The following is a 20,332-nucleotide window of genomic DNA, read 5'->3' on the forward strand; positions in this document are numbered from 1 at the left end:
CTTCTGTGCACACGTGTGCAACGTGTTTGACAGGTGTGGCCCCCCCTACTCGGGGCCCATGGGGCGGACAGGCCTGGGGCTATGCCTTTCATGCGGAGCGCGGCCTCCCACCAAGATCTAGGCACCCGGGGCCCAGAGGCAGGGTCCTATCTCCAAATGGGAAACTGAGTCACAAGGTGCGGTTTACCACCGGTGCCTCTTAGCGGCCCAGGAACCCTGACTGCCAACCTTTCTCCCATTCTCTGATGAGAAGCTGGCTGGGAATAGACATAGGAGTCTCGGGCCCCAGGCTTGGCCATGCCGGAGCCATTTCCTGCACACCCTCACCTAGCATCGCGCATGTGTACATCATGAGTATGTGAGTGTGGGACGCGCTGCAGACTGGTGGGGCAGGGGGAAGAAATCCAGATGTGTGCTGATGTGCTCATCCTCCTCCTCCTCGTTCCCCTCCTCCTCCTCATGACCCATGTACTGAGCCTCTCCCGTGCATCAGGCACTGTGGTGCCTGCTTTTTACATAAACCATCGCCTTTACTCTTCACGGCAATCTAAGGAAGGAGGATCATCATTCGCCCCATCTTATAGAGCAGTAAAAGCGGATCCAGGGAGGCTAAGTAAGTTGCCCAAGGTCATAAGAGGCAGAACTAGGATTAGATCCCATGAGTTCTTCTACATGTTTCTGTCGCCTAGAGCGAAAGCTCCTGGAAGAAAAGACCCCGATGAACAGAGAGGGGAGGGGGTAGGTATTCAATGACAGCATGGACAGAGGAGGGTGAGGGGCTTGGGAGGGGCAGGGAGGGCTCAGCAGCCGGAAGCAGGGGACAAGGGTCTCCTCACTTGTGGGACTTCTTGGTGTTGGCCCCGTCGGGGCCCTCGCCACAGTCGTAGGCCTGGATGGTGAAGGTGTGCTCCTTCTGGGTCTCACAGTCCACTGGCTCCTTGGCCCGGATCAGCCCTTCTCCGGTTGCTTTGTCCAGAATCACGGCCTCAAAGGGCACCCCAGACCCATGGAGCCGGAAGCCACAGATCTCACCTGACCCGGGGGGGAAGGAGGGATGAGGCTCCTTCTCCTTCACCACTTCCAGCACCTTCTGCCCAGCCTCCCCGCCTCCGTTCCACTTCGCCTCTCCTCCCAAACCCCCGTCCCTTCTCTTGTACGTGTGACAGTGTTAATTATCAGACATATAGCTCCAACACCAGCGTCCCCAAGCTGCAGCCTCTCAGAGCTACTGGGTCTGAGATCTGACCAAATCGTGATGCAGTTAACCTCTGCCTGCCCGCGTCCTTCTCTCTGGCTCCCTGTACTCAGCCACCATCCTTAAGCCTACTTCTACCACTTTGCCGAGGCCTCTTCCCCACTTCCTCTGCTCTCCTCTCCCAGGACCTCCCCTCTCCCCACCTCACCCTTTGGCCGCCCAACCACTTTTCTCTGTCCCACCCACCTTGCCATCCCCCAACCCCAATTACCTGCATAGCGCAGGGGAGCATCCTTGTCCAGGGCAAAGAGTGGTGGGTTCAGCAGGACCGTGTTGTCATTCTCCATGACGATGCCCTGGTATTCTGCCTCGATCCATGGCTTGTGCTTGTTGGCTGACCCCCGCCCAGGGAGAGGAGAGGACGCACCTGTGAGCTGGCCCTCCACTCCTGCACAACCCCGACCCACTTACACTCCACTATTATCCCCCTTTCCACCCTCTGCACAAGCACGTGCAGGAGGAAGGGCTGAGGTCAAGAAATCAGCATTAAAGGAGTCAGAGGGTCTGTGGGATGTCACAGCCTTCTGCCCATGGCAGGATAGACCGTTTCCATGGCAACAGCCTACCCTGGGGGAGGAGGAGGAGGAGGAGGACCACTATCTCCCCTGGGAAACATGGTCAGGGGGTAAAGAATTTTCTTGAGGGATTTCAAGTGCTAGTGAGTGGAGACTGGAGATTCGGAGAGCAGTGGTGGGCCATCAGAAGGCCCTGGGAAAGGGCAGAGTTGAGATTAGAGAAAAAAGATCTAGACGTTTCCTGAGATCCTGCGTGTTTATCTTCTCCACCACCACCACCACCCCCACCCCCATTTCAGTCCTGATCCCCTCACTCTGCCCTTCTCCAAGCCAAGCCCCAGCCTAAATCCATCCAACCTAAGAGAAGAGAAAATATATAGGACAGAAGGAGGGGGACAGAAAGGGGCAGGGATGGAGGTGAGGAATCAATGCCAAATGACCGGACCCAGCACAGCCGACATCCTAAGGGATTATTGAGCTGGCCTAGAAACACGACAAATCTCCTGCCTGCCTCTCATCCCTACACCCAAGAGAGCACAATCGCAGCCAGCACATTGCTACGTCCCCCACAAGGCCACCAAACCCCACACTCCCTGACCCCCACTTCTTATTCAGACTCATGAGTTAGTCCTCCTCCTTGCTTACCCCTTTCTTCCCTTCAACCACCAGCCAAGCCAGGAAGGATACAGGACTCACTCAGCCTCTAGATTTCCCCACCTCTTGCCAGACTCAGCTCACTTGTGTCTCCTCCCCGGGACCGATCTCCCCCTAGCCCGGTGAGGGGCCTTGGAGAAGGCACAGTGTGCTCCCTTCCCTTCTACATCACCTCCACCTCAGCTGCCACCGTTTATTTAATCCCACCATGCCAGCCCCCAGACTCCCAAAGCACATTCATGATGGCCCATCAGTGGAACATGGGTGGAAGAAGACATATCATCAGAGGGAAACTGAGTCACCAAAAGGAAACTTCCCCAGGATATCATGGTGAGCAAAAAATCCTGTCTTCCAGTCTTTCCTCCAACTACACCACAAAAAAAAAAAAAAAAAAGGCTTCTGGTATCGGAATGCCTGCCTCTTTCTAGCAGATGACCACCAGAACCCCCTTCTCGAAAGGCAGAGGAGGAAGCCACAAGATGGTACTCAGAAGGCAGCACAGGAAGTGGCAGGAGGCTAAGAAGCTGGGTTGAGGTCAGACACTGAGGCGAGGAGCCACAGCCTGAAGATGGAAGGGTTGTGGTGCCGTAGGGCCAGGGCTGGGCGCCTTCTCCACAGCTCACCCCCAGTCTCCCTGCTACTCTCCTCTTGGCCACAGACTCTCCTTGTGTTCTTTTCCTTCACTCGCTGCTGGCTCCCTGCCCTTCCTTCCTCGACTTCCCCTTCCCCCTCTTCTGTCCCTTTCAATCCTCTCTCTTTTTTTGCCTCCACATTTACCCTCTTCCATCCATCTCCTTCTTACCCCCCTCCCACACCTCATGTCCGTCGTCCTCAGCTTTTTCCTCTCACCGCTCATCTGGCACCCCCTACACACCCACTTTTGCCCTTGCCTGCTTTCCTCCACCTACCTGAGCCTTAGCCCCTCTCCCCTCACCCCTCGCCCCTCATCCCTCGTCCCTCTGACGGCCTCACCCAGCTGAATTTATCTGCTGTCTGCCAGAGAGGGCAGCTCTGGTAACCCTCAGCCCAGCTGTATGCCGGGTATGGACGCAGAGGAACACGCCAAAACATACGTGCTCCGAATTGCTGAGCTGCTGCAAGCAACTGTTTCCATCCAGGATGGGATGGAAATGAACCAGATGGATCTGCCACACGCCCTTAGTGCGGGCACACCCCAGTGACAACGGAGAACCCCCCAGAGACGTACATTACCCTCCAGGGGCAAGGCCTTCTGAGACCTGAGATAGCTCCCCGAGGTGAAATTGAAGGGGGGGGGGGGGGGGGGAGGATGCAGAGAACCCAGGACAGAAATGAGGACTAAACGGGAGCAAGAGAAGCACATGGGTAGAAACACACCAGAGAGGATGGTGTGGGGAAGGGGATGTGAGGCCGAGAAGGGGGCAGCTCCGAGAAAACGGGTGGGAAGGGGGATGGTGGCAAGAACCCACACCTGTCATTTGCCCGATAGCTTCAACAGCCCCTGCCCACCCCTACCCCCACATTGCTCTCCCCATACCCCTCTTTCAGTGGCCCCCTCCCCCACCTCACTCACCTTTGTTACAGGAGCTGGAGGGGAGCAGGGAGGCCAGCAAGAGGGGCAACAGCAGGAGGGTCATGGTGTGGTGTGGACAGGGCAGGGCCAGGCGATCGCTCTCCCCCGAGAGCCTCTAGCCGGCTGATTCCACCTTGGGGGAGGGAGGCAGGGGCTCTCCAAGCAGTGGGGGGGAGAAGCTAGGGGGCAGCAGGGCACAGACAGAAAAGAGCCTGCCGCCCACACTGGTCCATACAGCAGACCTGGGCAGACCTCAACCCGGGTGGCTGAGGTGGGGGACTTGCAGAGGCTTCTCGTTTGCTCTGGAGCCGGGCGTCCTCACTCTCTCCCTCATTCCCAACCCATCCCCGCTACTGCAGGATGACGTCAGCACAGCCAGGCGAGGATTGATGGGGTCGCTGGCCAATCGGGTGGCGGGGGGGGCCCAGGTGCTGCAGGGAGGGGGAGGGAGCCAATGGGACTAGGGAGCAGGGGCGGGAGAATGTGTTAGGGCTTTTTCCCTAGACTGCAATTTGCGGGCGCAAGGGAACTGCGGGGGCTGGGGAGGAAGCTGGAAAGCCGTAGAGGGGGTGGGAAATAAGAGGGACATTGGGAGAATCGAGAAGCTAGATGCCCGGGGGAGGGAAGGGGAGACGTCAACGAAGACCTGAGCGAGGCGAGGAGGGGCACTATTCACGTCACCCCACCACCACCACCACCACCACCACCACCACCAGCAGCTCTGCATTAACCTCTTTTCACAGCCCTTTCCAACAGCAGGTTCCTGCTGCGTGCCTCCCGGGAGCCCGTGAAGCAAAACCCAGACCAAACCGGAGAGATTGTAGCATTTCAGTTTCTGGCCCCAGTATCTGAGGAAACCATGGGATGGTCAGCAGGGAGGTGGAAAGAGTTCCGGGACTGGAGGAAGAGTGAGCTGTTTGTGTACTCCCCAACACACACACACACACACCTGTGGAAACAAGTCACTAGCAGGTGGGATTTTTTTCCATTGCCTAGGCTCTCTGCCTCCCTCTCCCTGCTTTTCCCACCTTAAACCATGATGAACCAATCCAGCTGATTCTGAAGCCAGCCAGGGAAGTTGGTAGGTCTGAGAGAGAGAGAGAGAAAGAGGGAGAGAGAGAGAGAGAGAGAGAGAGAGAGAGAGAGAGAGAAGGGGATGGGGGTGGAGGCGAGGTACACAATAATTTAGGCAGCCCCAGCAACGGGACTACATCTGGTAAGCATAGGCTGTCCAAAGGCTGGGAACTGGGGGGTGATGGTTCCATCAGTGACTTCAGAGGGAGAGGGAAACCCCTGGGTCCCAAGCTAAAGAGCAGAAAATTCTCCAAAATAGCTAACCAAACTCCTCCCTCACTTTCTGCTCTGGACTTTGAACCCAATACCTCGCACTGACAACCCTCTCTTTGCTTGGGAAGAGCACTATTGGACAAAGAGTTTGGAATCCAGAGTTGGGGCCCCAACTTGGTGAAGCTGTCTGAGGGAGTTGTGGGAGGCAGCACTGGAGAATTCTCTTCACGGTGGCTCCTGGCCAGCTGACTGTCACCCCTTCTTTCCCCACCTCTTCCCCCTCATACCTTTCGGGATCCCTGACTCAATCCCAGGATCTCAGGATATTGTTAGAACTGGTCCCTGGATGAGTCTGGAAGCTCCCCCCGCCCCCACCACACAGCAGGACCAGACCTCTCCCAGGGGAGACTGCCCCCCTCAGAGCTCTGGAACAGTTCCCAAACCTGCCAGAAATGGGCTGGAAGCCAAAACTGACCTTCGAAAAGGGTCAAGTCTTGGATGACAGACAGCCCCAGATACTACTTCAGGTTCCTTCCTCAGGAAAAGCCGAGGTCAGGCACAAAGCTGCCAAGTTCCTACCCCTCCCTCAGGCTGCAGGCACCAGTCCCAAACTCATCATGGGGGGAGGGGGGAAAGTCTGGTAGGAGCTCTTATTGCACCAGGGCCCAGCCCTATAAAAGCCCTGGTAAGCACAGACCTTTACGCAGCCTCTGTGTTCGAGAGTGTTCTGTGTGTGTGTGTGTGCGTGCGTGCGTGCGTGTGTGTGTGTGTGTGTGTAGAGGCTGGTCTGGAGTCTCTCAGCCTCACCTGCCAGACAACATCTGCTCCCTCCTCATCCTGTCTGCTATATTCTCCTGAAATTTCCATCTCCATCTTGGCCAGCCCAGACAATGCCTCCCAACCTCACCGGCTACTACCGCTTTGTCTCGCAGAAGAACATGGAACATTATCTGCAAGCCCTAAGTAATGGCCTCACCCCTCCCCCAGGCCCCATTCACTCCCCTTTTTCCCTTCCTTCCTCTCTGTCCCACTGAGAAGGAGGAGTGCTGGGGTTAGAAGCTGTGGAAAGGCTCAGGTGGGGGCAGGTGAGCTGGGATCCGTTTCTAGCCAGGAGCACTGGTAGGAGAGTCAATCTCTAGTCTTACACCCAGCTAAAGGGAAGCTCACAGCCCCAAGGTACTGCTGCAGGAGGGAAGTTCCTGGCTGGCTGGTGGGACCCCTGCTAAGAGCTAGCCCCCCACAGACATCGGCATGGCCTTGCGGAAGATAGCACTGCTGCTCAAGCCAGACAAGGAGATTGACCATCAGGGCAACCACGTGATAGTCAAGACCCTCAGCACCTTCCGCAACTACATTCTGGAATTCGATGTGGGAGTTGAGTTTGAAGAAGATCTAAGGATCGTGGATGGACGAAAATGCCAGGTACTTTTCCCGGGGGGTTGGGGGAGGGCATGTGGGAGAGCAGATAGGTGCGTGCCTCTTAACAGTCTGAGGCAAAACTAAGGGACCTCTTCCAGCCAGAGAAAGTGACCACCACAGCAGGCTGCAGAATCCCTAAGGTAACAGTCTCCGGGTGCTTCCCCCAAACCACTCTCTCCTGCCCCCTCTTATCACCAGCTAAAGTACAAAAAGAGCAGGTCACCTTCAGTCCAAAGAAGAAATATTTGCTCACCCTCTAGCCTGTGACACAGTTGGTCAATGCAGAGTCTCCTTTCCCTTAGCCTCTCTGACTCCACTCTCTTCTACTTCTTTCTGTTTCTCATGCCGTCTTTTTGGTCTTTTTTGCAGACCCTAGTTCCCCTATTAACCCCTTTATCTGGGATTCCCCCCCAGTATTTTGTTCTTGACTTTGTCTCTCTTGTCTGTACACAGCCATCAGCTAAATCATCTATACCCATGCATTCTGCTACCATCTGTAAGCTGTCCTTAACTTGTATTCTCCAGCCAGATCTGTCTCCCGAACTTCAGGGTGAAGCTTTCATCTGTCGGACAATGTTTCCATCTGCACGCGCCAAGCTCGAATCCAAATTCATTATCTTCCTACCCAAACCTATTTCTGCTTTTATATTTACCGCCTTTGTTAATGGTGATAACCAGGCAGACCAGAGACCTGGGAATCACAGTCAACATGTTCTGTTCCCTTACCCCTTTGCCCCAACACACTCACACACACACACACACACACACACACACACACACACACACACCCCACATCTAGTTGGTCAAGAAATCCTTATAAGATCTACACTGTCTGATATAGTTGCTACTAGCCATATACAGTTATTGAACACTTGAGATGTAACTAGTCCAAATTGAGGTGTGTTATAAGTATAAATACATAGTGAGTTTTTTAAGACAGTACAAAAAAAATGTAAAACATCTCAGTAATTTTTATTTTAATCACGTGCTGAAATTTTAGTGTTTGGGATATTCTAGGTTAAATAAAATATGTCATTAAAATTAATTTCACCTGTTTCTTCTTCCTTTTTTAATGTGGCTTCTAGAAATCTTGCAGTTACATATGTGACTTACGTTCATGGCCCATTTTACTTCACTGAACATCACTGATCCTTCCTAGTCTTTCTTGCGATACTACCTTTATTTAAGCCCTCACTTCTCACCTGGTGCCCAAAATTGGCCCCCAGGCTTAATCCTCCTCTAATCTACTCTGCATGCTATAGCCACAAGGATTCATCTAAAATGCAAAAGTGACCATGAATTAAACCCTTTCGGTGACAATCCATTATGTTCCAGATGAGGTCCATGGTATACAAGGGTCTTTTCCACAAACACCCTAGTTTAGAGCCTCTTACAACTATTTGACCTTCTCTCTTATCTCTATCTGTTCCTTTCCTTGCTGGAGATGTCCCAGTATCTCCAATCTAACTAACCCCTCGCTTTCTTGAAGACTCAGCTCTTCCCCAACGCTTGCCTGGCATCATAGACACCTGTTTCCTGCTCAATCTGATCAAGATTCTCAGCACCTTGGTTAGCAAGGCCTATTCTATAGGAGGGTTTAAGAAATGCTGATTGGAATGCCAGGCCCGCCCCACTCCAATGGGGGAGGAGGGGTGATTCTTTACTCTCAGGGACACTTCAGCTGTCCTTGAAACTGAGAAAGAGGAGAGATTCCCAGGTGGGACTCCCAACCAATCTCTCTTCTTTCCCAAATGACCTTCCAGGCCAACTGGAAGTATCCCAAGGACCAAGTCTTTGTTCTTCATCACCCACCACCCAATTTTACCCCTGGTTTATCCTGTTCCATCCCTGCCCTACCCTAATAGTCACCATAGACAAACTATGGCCTCAGTAGCCTGTAGGAGTTGGCAGTGGGGGTGGGGGAGTCATGTTGAATCAAAACCACCCTCTCACTCAGAATGAAGAGGCTGGAGCAAGACAGTATCTGCTGCAGTGTGAAGCGGGGCAGCCCAGAGTGAGTTGGATGCATTTGGGGTGTTCTGCCTCCAAATCTTCCCTTATTCTTGCTTTCCCTATAGACCATAGTAACCTGGGAGGAGGAGCAGCTAGTATGTGTGCAGAAAGGGGAGGTCCCCAACCGAGGCTGGAGACACTGGCTGGAGGGAGAGAAGCTGTATCTGGTAAGCTCGGTGAGGGCTGGGAGAGGGGTTTCATCCCCCTGTTTGGGCTAAGACACATCCCCTTGCCCAAATCAAAGCAGTCTCCTACTCCACTCCCTACCCCCCTCCAAGGAAGGCAAGCAAGAAAGGAAAACAAAAGCACTGGGAAGAGTAGAGAGAAGAAATAGAGGGGCCAGTTGGGCCCCTGGCTACAAATCAGATGCATGTCCATAAATCATGACTGGAGAGATGGAGACTTAGCCGTTTCACATTCTGTGACCCAGCTTCCTTCCTTCCTCTGGGGTGAAAAGTTGAAGGTTTGGGACAATGATACAATTCCCCATACATCAAGCACTCCGACTGCTGTATCCTGAAGGATTAAATGGGGCTCTAGGACCTCAAGAAAGGAACTCTGGCTGGCAAGAACCTTCTTTCTCTCTCCTCATTATTCCTACTGTGTCCCCAGGAACTGACTGCAAGGGATGCAGTGTGCGAGCAGGTCTTCAGGAAGGTCAAATAGCCAGACTGCACCGGTCCCCAGGCTCCTCCTGGAGAGGAGGCCTTGTACCCCTGCAAGCCAGATTGTTCCAGGTCAGCAGTCCCTTTTTTTGGGCCGCTTACTCTCCCTCCAGGTCCCTCCTCCCTCCTCCCCATGTTAATCTATAACTTGTAGCCCCCAGGCCAAAGTCTTTTGTCACACTCCACTGCCTCACATCTGGTTCAAGGTCTGGCCTCCTGGATGAAAGAAACAGGCAAAGGGGAAAGACCCCTTGAGAACAGTGGATCTCAACTCTCTTCATTTCATTTGGTTTCTTCTTTTCCATCTAAGAAAGAACTAAGCTTTGAGCATTTGAGGACTAGTAAGAACTCTTCCTGGTGAAACTTCTGGAAAACTGAGTTGGGTTCAAGAATGTAAACAGGAGCTACTGGTAGAGTTGTTGTTGTTGTTGTCTGTTTCCTTGTCCTTATTCTCAAGAAAGCCTCATGTGCTCAACAGAACCCATCCCAAGGCACAGCCTCACCCACACAGAGTTCAACAGACCACACGTACCAATGTCTGAATGAATCCTAGCTATCTTATATTTCCATCCTACACTTTGGGGAAGAGGGATGGGACAGAGTAAGACCCTTGTTCAGTGCTGGGGGAGGCTACAAAACTTCAGAATAGTGACCTGGCCTGCATGTCTGCTTTGGGAAGGAAAGGCAGCAAGAAGGCTAGAAACCAATGGAAGATATAAGGCTAAGGGCTAGAAAGATGAGGACACAGGGGCGTGAAGGCAACAGTAGGGAGAAGACCAACACGCCTGGCTATCGGGACCCTTTGCTTGAAGGCCAGCAAGGCCGGGACAGAGGATAAGGGGGAGAAGTGAGGACAGTAAGTCCCCTCCTTTAGGGTCCCGGAATCACTACCGGGAAAACAGCCCAGAGGGCAGGGCCTGTTCAGGGTCAGGGCCAGCTCCAGCCTCTGGATACCCCCCCACACACACCCAAACCTCCAGGGGCCTTGGTCCTTTCAGAATAAAAGTCCCATGGGGCCAGAGGGCTGTATGGGGTGGGGACAGAGCCTGACTGTGTGGGAGGCAGGGCTTGTTGGAAAGTCCCTGGCTCATTAGATGATCACCTCTGCCCCTTCTTCCTGCAATGGCTAAGCCCCTACACATTCAAGACAGTCACTAGTTTTGAAACACTGATCCTACTATACACTCTGGAATGAGTTTGGGAAAGAACTGAGTGGAACTGAATAGCTTATTCCTTGCCAGCCTCTCTGCAAATGTCCCCAGTAAAGTAGGATGTAGAAAGCCCTCCTCTGGGCAAAGCCAACCAGCAGAAGCTCTGAGGACTGCTGAATCCTACCTTGTCCCTTTCCAAGGAACAGCGAAGGCAAAGGAAGATGTTCCACGTGTAGACACCCATTGCCTAAGTCACCAGGGCAATGCAACATCCTAGTCACTCTGAGTTTACAGTGCATGTCCAAGCCTCTCCCCACAGGACAGTCCCCTGTGCTCTGCATGCTGGTCCAGCACCCCTCACTGCAGTCTTGCCAGAGGGCCTGACCCAGTAGCTTGGAGTCCTCCATGGCAACTGACAGGTCCAAGCTGAACCCCTCAAAACCCGTGTGACATGAATATCCAGCCATCCACACTGCAAGTTCAAATCCTTCACTTGACCTCACCCCTTCAGGAGCCAGAGTCCAACAAGAAGCCTGGAGATCCGCAAAAGAGCACAAGCAGTCAGAGGATGACTGAGCAGCTTCAGAAACATCACCAAGGGGGTCGGTGGGAAAGGGGGTGGGTGAAAGCAGGTACCTGAGACTGGGAAGCTGGGGCTGCTGTTTCCCCTGTGGGAAGCAGGGGGCGCCACTCAGTGCAGTGGGAGCTGAAGAGGCACCAAGTTTAATCTTCCCTCTTCTGCCACATTCTTGAATATTCCATCCCCCACCACACACACACGCACACATGCACGCACGCACATACACACCACACCCCCACCGCCATCAATTTTGAACCCACATACTCACCCTGACAAAACCCCAACCCTGCATTCAGATCAGGCTGCTCCCTCTGTCTTCAGATGGAAGAGATGTTTAGGAGGGACACCAAACTGTGAAAGAAGAAAAACCAGGCCAGAGGGAAATAGCCCTCAAGGAAAGTCCCACCACCCGCCTGTCTTGGAGCACACAAAGCTGTGAATCCAGGGGACCAACTTTGACTTTTTTGACCAGAATCTTCGCCCCCAGGGAGGTGATCAGGAATCCAAAATGTTTATTTCCATGTGAGAGGGAATAACTGCATCCCTCTGAGCCAGCCCCATGCAGGGCCCCTACCCCATTCCCTCTTCCTCAGGCCCAGATAGCACCATATGGTCACAAACAACCTCTGGCCTGAAATTCAGATGGTCCTTTAGTCTTGATCCCTTATATCAATACAGATCCTCATCTCAGAAGAAAGTAAGCAACAGCGTATACGCCAAGAGCAGGTGTGTGTCTTCGAAGCAGAGAGCCACGTGTTGCCCGAGGCCTCGGGCTCTACATTCTGGTAGGGGACCAGAGAGTAGGCAGGAGCAGCAAAGTCTAGCCAGACACTCCTCCCCACTGCCCCCTCCCTTCAGCCACTACCTCCCATGTGACCCCCCACTCCACATGCCCAGACCCGCATGTTGAAAAGAAAGCTCAGGAAAAAAGCAGGAAATTCCTCAACTCTTAAAGCACAAAGGCCATCGCAGCCAGGAGCTCCATTCTATAACAGGGTTGGATCCCTTACTAGCAGAAGGGAACCCTTAAAAGGCACTGCAAATCCTGGGAGCCCAAGAGACAGCAGAGGCTTGGCCATATTGACTCCTTTCCCCAACCCAAATGTTATCCCCTAAGAGGCAAAAACTACATCTGGTCTAGACTTCAGTACCCAAAGGCCAGTAAGAGGCCAGCAGTTGCTGATATGGCTGACCCTGACCATGACCTGCCCCTCCCCTCCTGCCTCTCCCTGCTCTTCCACAGGCTCTTCCTCCTCTTCTGGAACTCGCTGCTCCTACCCAGCCTGGGGACCACCTCCGGTACCTCCATCCAGCTCTCTGACATGTCTCCCCCCACTTCCCCCTGGCTCTAACCCCCTCAATCACAGCAGCACCCATGCCATCAGGGTCCCCAGGGACTGATCTGGAGCCATCCCAGGGCTGTGTCCATGATTATGGTCAGGTGAGGATGGGGAAACCTTGCAGGTATAGCAGAAGGGGAAAAGATAGCAGGTGAGGGGATGACGGCTAAATCAAAGGGGCTCTGCGACCTGGGTTTGCCAGAAAGAAAGAAAGAAAGAAAGAAAGAAAGAAAGAAAGAAGAAAGAAAGAAAAAGAGGAAGGAAGGAAGGAAGGAAGGAAGGAAGGAAGGAAGGAAGGAAAAAAGAAAGAAGGTAGCCAAAGTCTCTGAGACCAAGCATGCAAGCAGTGGCCCTGCCTGACCAGGGGCCAGGATCTGCATCCATCAGGGCCTCCTCCTCCCCTAGATCTCAGCCAACAGGATGGCTCTGGGACAGCTCCACACTGTATACCCGCTCTCACCAGAGGCCATTTAGATTCCAAAGGCATGAGATGGAGCTGACCTTCCAGCAAGACAAGGGCACCGCTGTTCTCTCAAGGACTTCCTGGCCCACTGTCTAGCTGGGGCTCCTGCCTTCCTCCACCCACCCAGTCCCACGCCTCACTTCCTTCTGCCCTCACTTTTGTTCTGGCTCCTCGAGAGAGGGGGCATCCCTAGGAGCCTCTTTTCTGTCCCCCATGGCCAGTGCCCAAGCAGAGGGTCACCAGCGTCGCCAAGCCATTGGGTTCACGGATAAATCACTTGCCTCAGAGGCTCTAGATCAACCTAAAATCACACCAAAATTGGGAAGGAGTATTCCATAGTGGTCAAGTGAGTAGGGTCTGGTGTCAAATTGCCACATCTTACCAGCTGTGTGAGCATATCCATCCACTAACCTTCAGTAAATAAGACCCATTTGCTGGTCATACCAAGCAATACCAAGTATTTCCTTTGTCCAGGGAATTTTGTGACAATTCCATGTGAAATCACTCAGCATAATACCTGGAACAGAATAAGAACTGGTGAATATTAGCTATTATTATTTCTATTCTCTCTTACCTCTTGACTTGATGATTGCAATTCTCTTAACCGGAAGCAAAGCCTTGTACTCTGCCGTTAAGGATAAGACATCCCTGCCAATGCCTGTGAAGTCACACAGTGCCTTATATTTATACCCAAGTGTTAAGGGACTGAGATCAGAGATTCAGAGACAGTATAGCCTTCACCTTGGCTACTCAGGCAGATAAAATGTCTGCCAGGGGCCAGTGGGGAGATGGAGGGGTGTTGCCTCCCCCAGGCTTCCAGAAAGAGAACCTCTCCCTGTATCCTGTGGTCCCCTCATCCCCATGAGGACAAGTGTGCTGTCCCAGACAGTGCTGCCCTGCAGAGCCCCTGTGCTGGAAACTGGAAAGCTACGTTTGCTCCTGCCTGCTAGACTTGCAGGAGCAACAGCCACTCTTGCCTTCCCATCAAGAGAAGACTTCTCTGCAGGGGAGAGGGAGCCGATGGCGGGCAGCCGCCCAGCCCCGGCGCCACTGCCACTGAAGCAATAGCTCACACAGAGCCATCAGTCTCCAGCAGCACCCCCGAGTTCCTCAGGGGTCTCTCCCCCACAGCACACACTGAAGCCACACCATTTAAGGGACTGGACCCCCAGCACGAGCTCCGTCAGTTACCAGCTGCAGGTGTGGCCACTTACCCTTGGCCCTCCTGGTCCTCACTCATCTTCCGCATGAATGCCAAAACCAGCCAGCACCCTTTTTTCTTCCTCGTAAGTTTTTTTTTTTCTCATGCTTCCTTCATGCCTGAGAAGCCTTCCCCGACCCCGCCGCCCCTGATCCCCTGCAGAATATCCCCTGTCCTCAGCAACCCCCCATTCAGGCCCCAGTTTGGGCTTCACCAGCCCTGCTGACCCCACAGATGAGCCAGGAGGAGGAGGAGGGTCTACTTAAGTATCAACTACAGTTTTCCTCCCATGGAAATGTGCGTGTCGCTCCTGAGTCTGTCTCACACTCGTCTCTTCCACGTACAGTGTGTGGGGAGAGGTGTGTGTATTGTCCACGTGGCCTTTTCATCCAGTTTTCTGTTCCTTCACGCACACAATAGCTGTGGGTACTCATTGACCTAATCAGACCACAAGGCAGAGCTAAAAGCACTGCCTGAGGAGTCATTATTGCTGCCTCGCTGCATGATCTCAGGGAAATTATGTCACTTCTCTGTGCCGCAGGACTGGTCCTGTTCAGCCTCAGTATTCTATGACTGATCTATCTCGCCTTGCACACCCACACCCTCCCCTTGGATTCCTTTCTTTTCCGCCACTGTTTTTAGAAAAGCTTTGCTCCCTGCCCTTGACCCAGCAGTAAAGAAACTGTCATCCTTAATGTAACTGAAGTCTAGCCTGCAGCGTCCCCACTGGAGAGAGAACCCCAACATGGGAAGGAACGGCTAGATCACAGAGCATTCTCTCTTTCCTTAAGGTGGCTCCCCTAATCTCTACTGCCACTCACCATCCTGTTTTGTTCCCCCCCCCCCCCCACTCATTTGTTACTGAGTAGCACAGACGGGACAAGGGGGCATCATTTGAACAAGGGTTTATTAAAGTCTTGGAGAAAGCAAAAGCCAAATAGAACAGAGAGTAATATATGAGTCAATTATCTGAGGTCCAAATGCAGCCTCACCCATAAACTCATTGTGAATGGCAGGGATGGTGCAGGATACAGCAGAACTGCCTTCCTATTCACAAGCAAAGCACATACACGGTATGTTTAAAGAGTTCTTTACTAGAGGACTTTATTTCAGGCTTGAAAGTCCACGCAAAGCCCATCGGGTATGGGAGATTTCGGGACTGGAATCTCCAGCCTCTGAACTTGTCCTGTTAGACAAGCTGCTGGTGTGGGACCATTGTCCTAGATTCTTAAGACTCGTGCTATGGTTACCCTCCCTTACGTTGGAAAAAGCATTCTATTTAGGGCTTCTCCTTGCTTCTCTTCCTTTAGCCTTTTCAACAGCTTCTTCGTCCTTTTTTAACTCTTTGCTATCCTTCCAAAGCCTCACCTCCTCTGTGTTTGTTCTCCTGCAGGTCCTACTTTGGTCTGTATGGTCCTGCTACTTGATGGGGACAAGTCAAGGAGCCCTTCAGATCTAAGGTGAAGGAGAGGGTCAGAAGCCCCCAAAGGCACTCTGGCTTTAGGGTAATGCATCTGAAATACAACCATGCCTAGCAAAAATAACATCTTACTAACTGATCTTCTGATTTATTGTACTAAAATAATATGTCTATTTCTGTGATACCCAACCAACCTCCAAGGTGGCCCCCAATGATCCCCACTTCTTGGCATTCCCTTCCTTGTGCATTCTCCTCCTACACTGTATCAGGGAAGGGTCCTGTGAAGAGGGTCACATGGAAGGAACTGAGGCCTCCTGCCCATAGTCCTGTAAGGGAGCCATCCTGGAAGCAGACCCTCCAGCCCCAGTCAAGCCTTCAGATGAATGCAGCCATGGCCAACACCTTGATTGAAGCCTTGTGAGAGACTTAGCCAAAATCACTCATCTAAGCTGCTTCTCACCTTCAGAAACTGTGTGAAGTGATACATATTCACTGTTTTAAACAGCCAAATGTAAGAGTGACTTATTATACAACCGGTAACCAACACATATTATCAGCTTTGAATTTACACACAAATGACCCTCCTCCTAGCACCATAGCCTTAGTATTTGCCAAGCTGGCAAAAGGATGTAGATGAGTGACTTAGGGCAGTATAAACCTGTCCAGCCACAAAAAGATATGGCTGTACACCCAAGGGCGTTATAGGCCCTTCCATCCTAGCCCTAAGCCCAGACACCATCTGCGTGTCCAGCACCAGGGACCCACATCTCAGTGTCCCCCTAGAAGTCTAAAGAAAGTGAAGTTCAGAGATAGGCAGGTGCCCCCTTTCCTTCTTCTCTTAGGCCCACCTGCCGGAGTACTTTCTGAGAACCCACCTTTTCCCTAGGTAATTGTTAAAAAGAATGTCCAAATCTTCAAATAATACCACCCCCCCCCCCACTTTCACAGACGTATAAGTTTACCTTGTGGCTTTAATAGGAAAAATGCAGCAGAATACAACTCAATAAACCTCATGTCAATAGAGAGAGTGCATATCCAGGGGCAGGGAGATTATCTCAGATAGCATCAGATCTTTACTGGCAGGAAGCTAATTGACAAATTCTATGATGGCAGAGCATCAGGGTCCTGAATACCAGCAGTAATGAGGGGAAGTTGCTGTCCAGACATACAATGCAATGGAGAGCCACGCCTGCGTGGTAAGCTATCCCTCACAGAGTAAGAAATCTTTGGGGTCTTCCCCAGCCTTCCGAGGCCAGCACAGCAATACCAGAGCCAAAGATTTCTTTGTTGAAAAAGAGGGTGAAATGGAGAAACATAGATAGCAGAAGGCTCTGTGCAGAGGCCACCAGGTGTAGCCAAATCTGATGGCTAGAAAGAGAGGGACACCAGGGAAGGTGTTTTAATGGCTCTCTGCTCTGCTATACTCTCCCCAGCAATCATAGGCTATGGGCAGCCCCTGAGCCTGCCATATAATAACTTCTGCTTTCACCCAACAGATGCAGGACACTCACCAGGCCCAGATCTACCACCACTGCCAGAAGCCCCATTACTTAGTGAAGATCAGAGCAGGTAGAAGCCAGGTCGCCCAGGTTAGGACCAGCCAAGCCCTCTCAAGGGCATCTTGTATTCATACGCCTGCTTTCTCTACTCACATGCTCTCTTCCTCCCTGGGCACCTTCCTTGAAAACTCCAATACCTCATCCATACTCTTCTTCTTTACCTCATCCCATGAATTCATCCTATGGATACATGTACCAGGCATCATGCTCAGTTCTGTGGATATTGAAACCTATAGAACCAGCCCTCCCTCAAGGAGCTCACAGTCTTAGAAGAAAGATAGCCAAGCGAACAGGTGATTGTCATATATGAAGATAAGTGCTAATGTGCTGATAAGCACAGGAAAGTAATCTAACCCCGAGTCAAAGAGGGCTTCCCAGAGGAGGGGACACATGAGGAGAGAAGGCATCATATAATGGATGGCATCCATGGCATGATTACTGCATGCCAGACATTCACCTCTCAACTCATTTACTCCTCCCAAGAATCCTATGACATATTGTTATCCTTACTTTACAGGTAAGGAAACCATATTGTCAGGATTCTCCAGAGATTAATTATAAGGTATTGGCTCAAGCGATTATAGAGGCTGAGAAGCCTCACAATCTGCCAGCTGCAAGCTAGAAATCCAGGGATGATGATGGTGTAATTGTAGTCCCAGTCTGAAAGCCTGAGAAGTAGGGGAGCTGATGGTGTAAATCCCAGTCCAAGGGCAGAAGACCAGTGTCCCAACTAATCCTCCCTTCCTCTGCTTTTTGTTGTGTTCATGTCCTCAATGGATTGGAAGATGCCTACCACAGTGGGGAGGCCCATCTGCTTTAGTCAGTCTACCAATTGAAACGTTAATATCTTCTGGAAACACCTCATGTACACACCAAGAAATAATGTTTAACTAGCTATCTGGGCATCCCTTGGCCTGGTCAAGTTGACACATAAAGCTCACCATCACAAAAACTGACGAACACAGAGTTCCTTAGTAATTTGCCAAAGGTCACATATCAAAGGCAGAGCCAGGATTTGAACCCAAACAAATTGGTTCCAGAATAACCTGGCCACCTAACCCAGACTTTCTCAACCTCAGCACTGTTGACATTTCAGGCCAGATAGTTTTTTGTTATGGGAGGTGATGTAGCATCCCTGCAGCTGTGAAAACCAAAAATTTCTAGATATTTTCAAACATCCCCTGGGGAGCAAAATTGCTTTTGGTTGAAAACCACTGGCCTAACCATTTTGCTATTCTGCCTTTCTAAACAAGTAGTGATATTTATTGAGGGTTTACCAAAGGCTGGGCACTCTCCAAAGAAATTAAATGATTAGCTCACTTAATCCTCACAACACCCCTATGGAAGTGGGTACCACTGTCTTCACCTTTCTTCTATAGGTGAGGATCTTTATGGGCAAGGAGAAAGTGCATGAGCTGCTTCTGGTCACAAAGCTTCTAAGAGGCAGTGCCTGGATTTGAACCTGGCGAGTCTGGTTTAGGAGCCCACTCCTCTAGCCACTGTGTTATGCTACCTTTTGGTCTCTGATGACTGAAAAACACAGAATTGGCCAAAGAGTCACATGTGCAAATGCAAGGTGTTGTTTAAGAAATAGCAAGATCACCAGTGAGGCTGGAATGCATATGAGAGGAGGAAACTGCATGGAATAAGGCAAGCAGAGCCCAATTACCAATGAAGAATCTGCCATGATGGCCAAGTAGCTTGGGCTCCATCTTGTGCATCAGAGGGTGCAGTCGTTAAAAGGTTTTAAGCTGGGGAGGAGCAAGATGCCATAGACAGATAGCTGGCAGAGTAGGGAAGGTAGACTGGAGGGCCAACAGAGGTGGCTGGCACTCCTTTGGCATTGATTTAGCCTCTGCCCAAATATCCCTAACCTATGGATATCAATGTCCTAACTTGCATACCTGAGATGACTTGGGGATAGTGGAGCTTGCAGGACAGACCCAACTCTTGATAGAGTCACTCTCATCCCCTAAATCTCTGTCCACATCTCTAGTGTCCATTAAGGATAGAAGCCCAGGATCCCAGCGCAACTGACTCAGGCCTCTTTCACTCCCTCTGCTCTCCACCTCTTTCCTGTATCTCTCTCCTTACCTGATGTGGGGCATAAAAGGCCCAACGTGTCCTAGCCCAGGGCAAGGTGTCTAAAGACAGGAAACTTCCCCCACTCTCTCAGCCCAGGGTCTCCCATGGCTGTTTGGATTCCAAGAGAGAGCAAACTCCTCTCTAAATTCTAGGGTCTAATGAAGGCTGCAGGAAATCCTCCCTGGTCTGGAAAACCCAGCACTATTCCTCACAGGCCCTTCCCAATGCTGGACAGCAGGTGGCATCATGAACAGGAATTTCAAAACTTAAAACTACAACTCCAAACTGAAAATGGACTCCCGCACTCCTGCACTCACACCATGTATTCCCTCTGCTTTCTCTCGAATCCTTTCACAACTTTGCAGATTGCGCCCCACTCTGCTTCTGCACTTTGCCCTCCTCAGTTAAGGAGAAACAAAATTCAATGGACCCAGAAGCAGGTTCAGAAGATATAAGTGAGACAGAGATGCAGGAAGGTGTTGAGACTACAGGATATCAACCTGTGCTTAGACAGAAGCCCCCCCAAGGTTGAAAGGATCTGTGCCTGGCCTGAGTTTGTATCCAAGGACAGAAAGTCCTTCTTCATTAATCACACTGATTAAAGATGCCCCCAGAGCCAGGGTCTAGCATCATCTTCAGGATCCATGGCCTCACCCTTCTAATTTTGCCTGGCCTAGAAAGAGCCATCTGGTTACAGCTATAACTCTAAATACATTTATTCTGTAATTATTAAAGTGGTTCAATAATGTAACAGAAATTTCACTACACAGAGAAACATTTCTTAAACTATCCACATCCCTCTACTCTAAGATGGCCACAGTTATGTTAGCTTGTTCTTGTGAGTGTTTCCTACTTTTGTGAACATGGTGTGCTTATACTTTTGTAGCTTGCTTCCCTTCCTTCCTCTATCCTCTTACCTGTCAGGGGCCTACACATAGCACAGATGTGGTTTTGCTCTTCAGAGACTCACGTTTGGCCAAGGGAAAGGGGGACAAAGTAGCTGATTGAAGGGCTAGAAATAACCAATTGTCCCAATTTGCATGGGGCTGAACCAGTTTTAGTTTTGAAAGTCCTGCATCCCAGGAAACCGCTTGGTCCCAGACCAACCAAAACAATTTCTAATAGGTCACCCTGTTAGAAACAAGTCCTGCAAAGTAAGCCAGTTCAGAATCC

General features: G+C 51.3%; 2 protein-coding genes across 4 annotated transcripts in view; one reads left to right on the forward strand and one right to left on the reverse strand.

Annotated features, from left to right (window-relative positions):
- Nucleotides 1-4,340, reverse strand: part of CLSTN3 (calsyntenin 3) — a 28,566-nt gene extending 24,226 nt beyond the window's left edge. Inside the window, exons 1-3 of the mRNA XM_053895011.1 lie at nucleotides 3,977-4,340; nucleotides 1,467-1,589; nucleotides 837-1,032 (exon numbers count right to left, since the gene is read on the reverse strand). Coding sequence (XP_053750986.1) covers nucleotides 837-1,032; nucleotides 1,467-1,589; nucleotides 3,977-4,040 — 383 coding nt within the window. The 5' untranslated portion in view covers nucleotides 4,041-4,340. The remainder of the gene's footprint in view (nucleotides 1-836; nucleotides 1,033-1,466; nucleotides 1,590-3,976) is intronic.
- A 224-nt stretch (nucleotides 4,341-4,564) lies between these two features.
- On the forward strand, nucleotides 4,565-9,775 carry RBP5 (retinol binding protein 5). Of its 3 annotated transcripts, none has more exons than XM_053895012.1 (4): nucleotides 4,565-4,948; nucleotides 6,507-6,685; nucleotides 8,761-8,862; nucleotides 8,974-9,301. In XM_053895012.1, exons 2-4 carry the CDS (start codon nucleotides 6,515-6,517, stop codon nucleotides 9,073-9,075), a joined length of 375 nt encoding a protein of 124 aa, XP_053750987.1. In that variant the 5' UTR covers nucleotides 4,565-4,948; nucleotides 6,507-6,514; the 3' UTR covers nucleotides 9,076-9,301. The 3 variants fall into 3 exon arrangements, with proteins under 3 accessions (XP_053750987.1, XP_019320175.1, XP_019320178.1); XM_019464630.2 differs by lacking the exon at nucleotides 4,565-4,948 and adding an exon at nucleotides 5,961-6,226; XM_019464633.2 differs by lacking the exons at nucleotides 4,565-4,948; nucleotides 8,974-9,301 and adding exons at nucleotides 5,963-6,226; nucleotides 9,308-9,775.
- Nucleotides 9,776-20,332: the final 10,557 nt, after the last annotated feature.

The sequence above is a fragment of the Panthera pardus genome, unplaced genomic scaffold (genome assembly GCF_024362965.1).
Source record: "Panthera pardus isolate Hobbes unplaced genomic scaffold, ASM2436296v1 HiC_scaffold_6, whole genome shotgun sequence".
Lineage (NCBI taxonomy): Eukaryota > Metazoa > Chordata > Mammalia > Carnivora > Felidae > Panthera > Panthera pardus.

Excerpts from the sequence above, each read along its gene's own strand:
- RBP5 (XM_019464630.2), top strand. The coding sequence starts at position 6,154 with ATGCCTCCCAACCTCACCGGCTACTACCGCTTTGTCTCGCAGAAGAAC. Across the intron at positions 6,686-8,760 it reads TGGATGGACGAAAATGCCAG|ACCATAGTAACCTGGGAGGA; the intron begins GTACTTTTCCCG and ends CTTTCCCTATAG. Across the intron at positions 8,863-8,973 it reads AGGGAGAGAAGCTGTATCTG|GAAGGCAAGCAAGAAAGGAA; the intron begins GTAAGCTCGGTG and ends CCCCCCTCCAAG.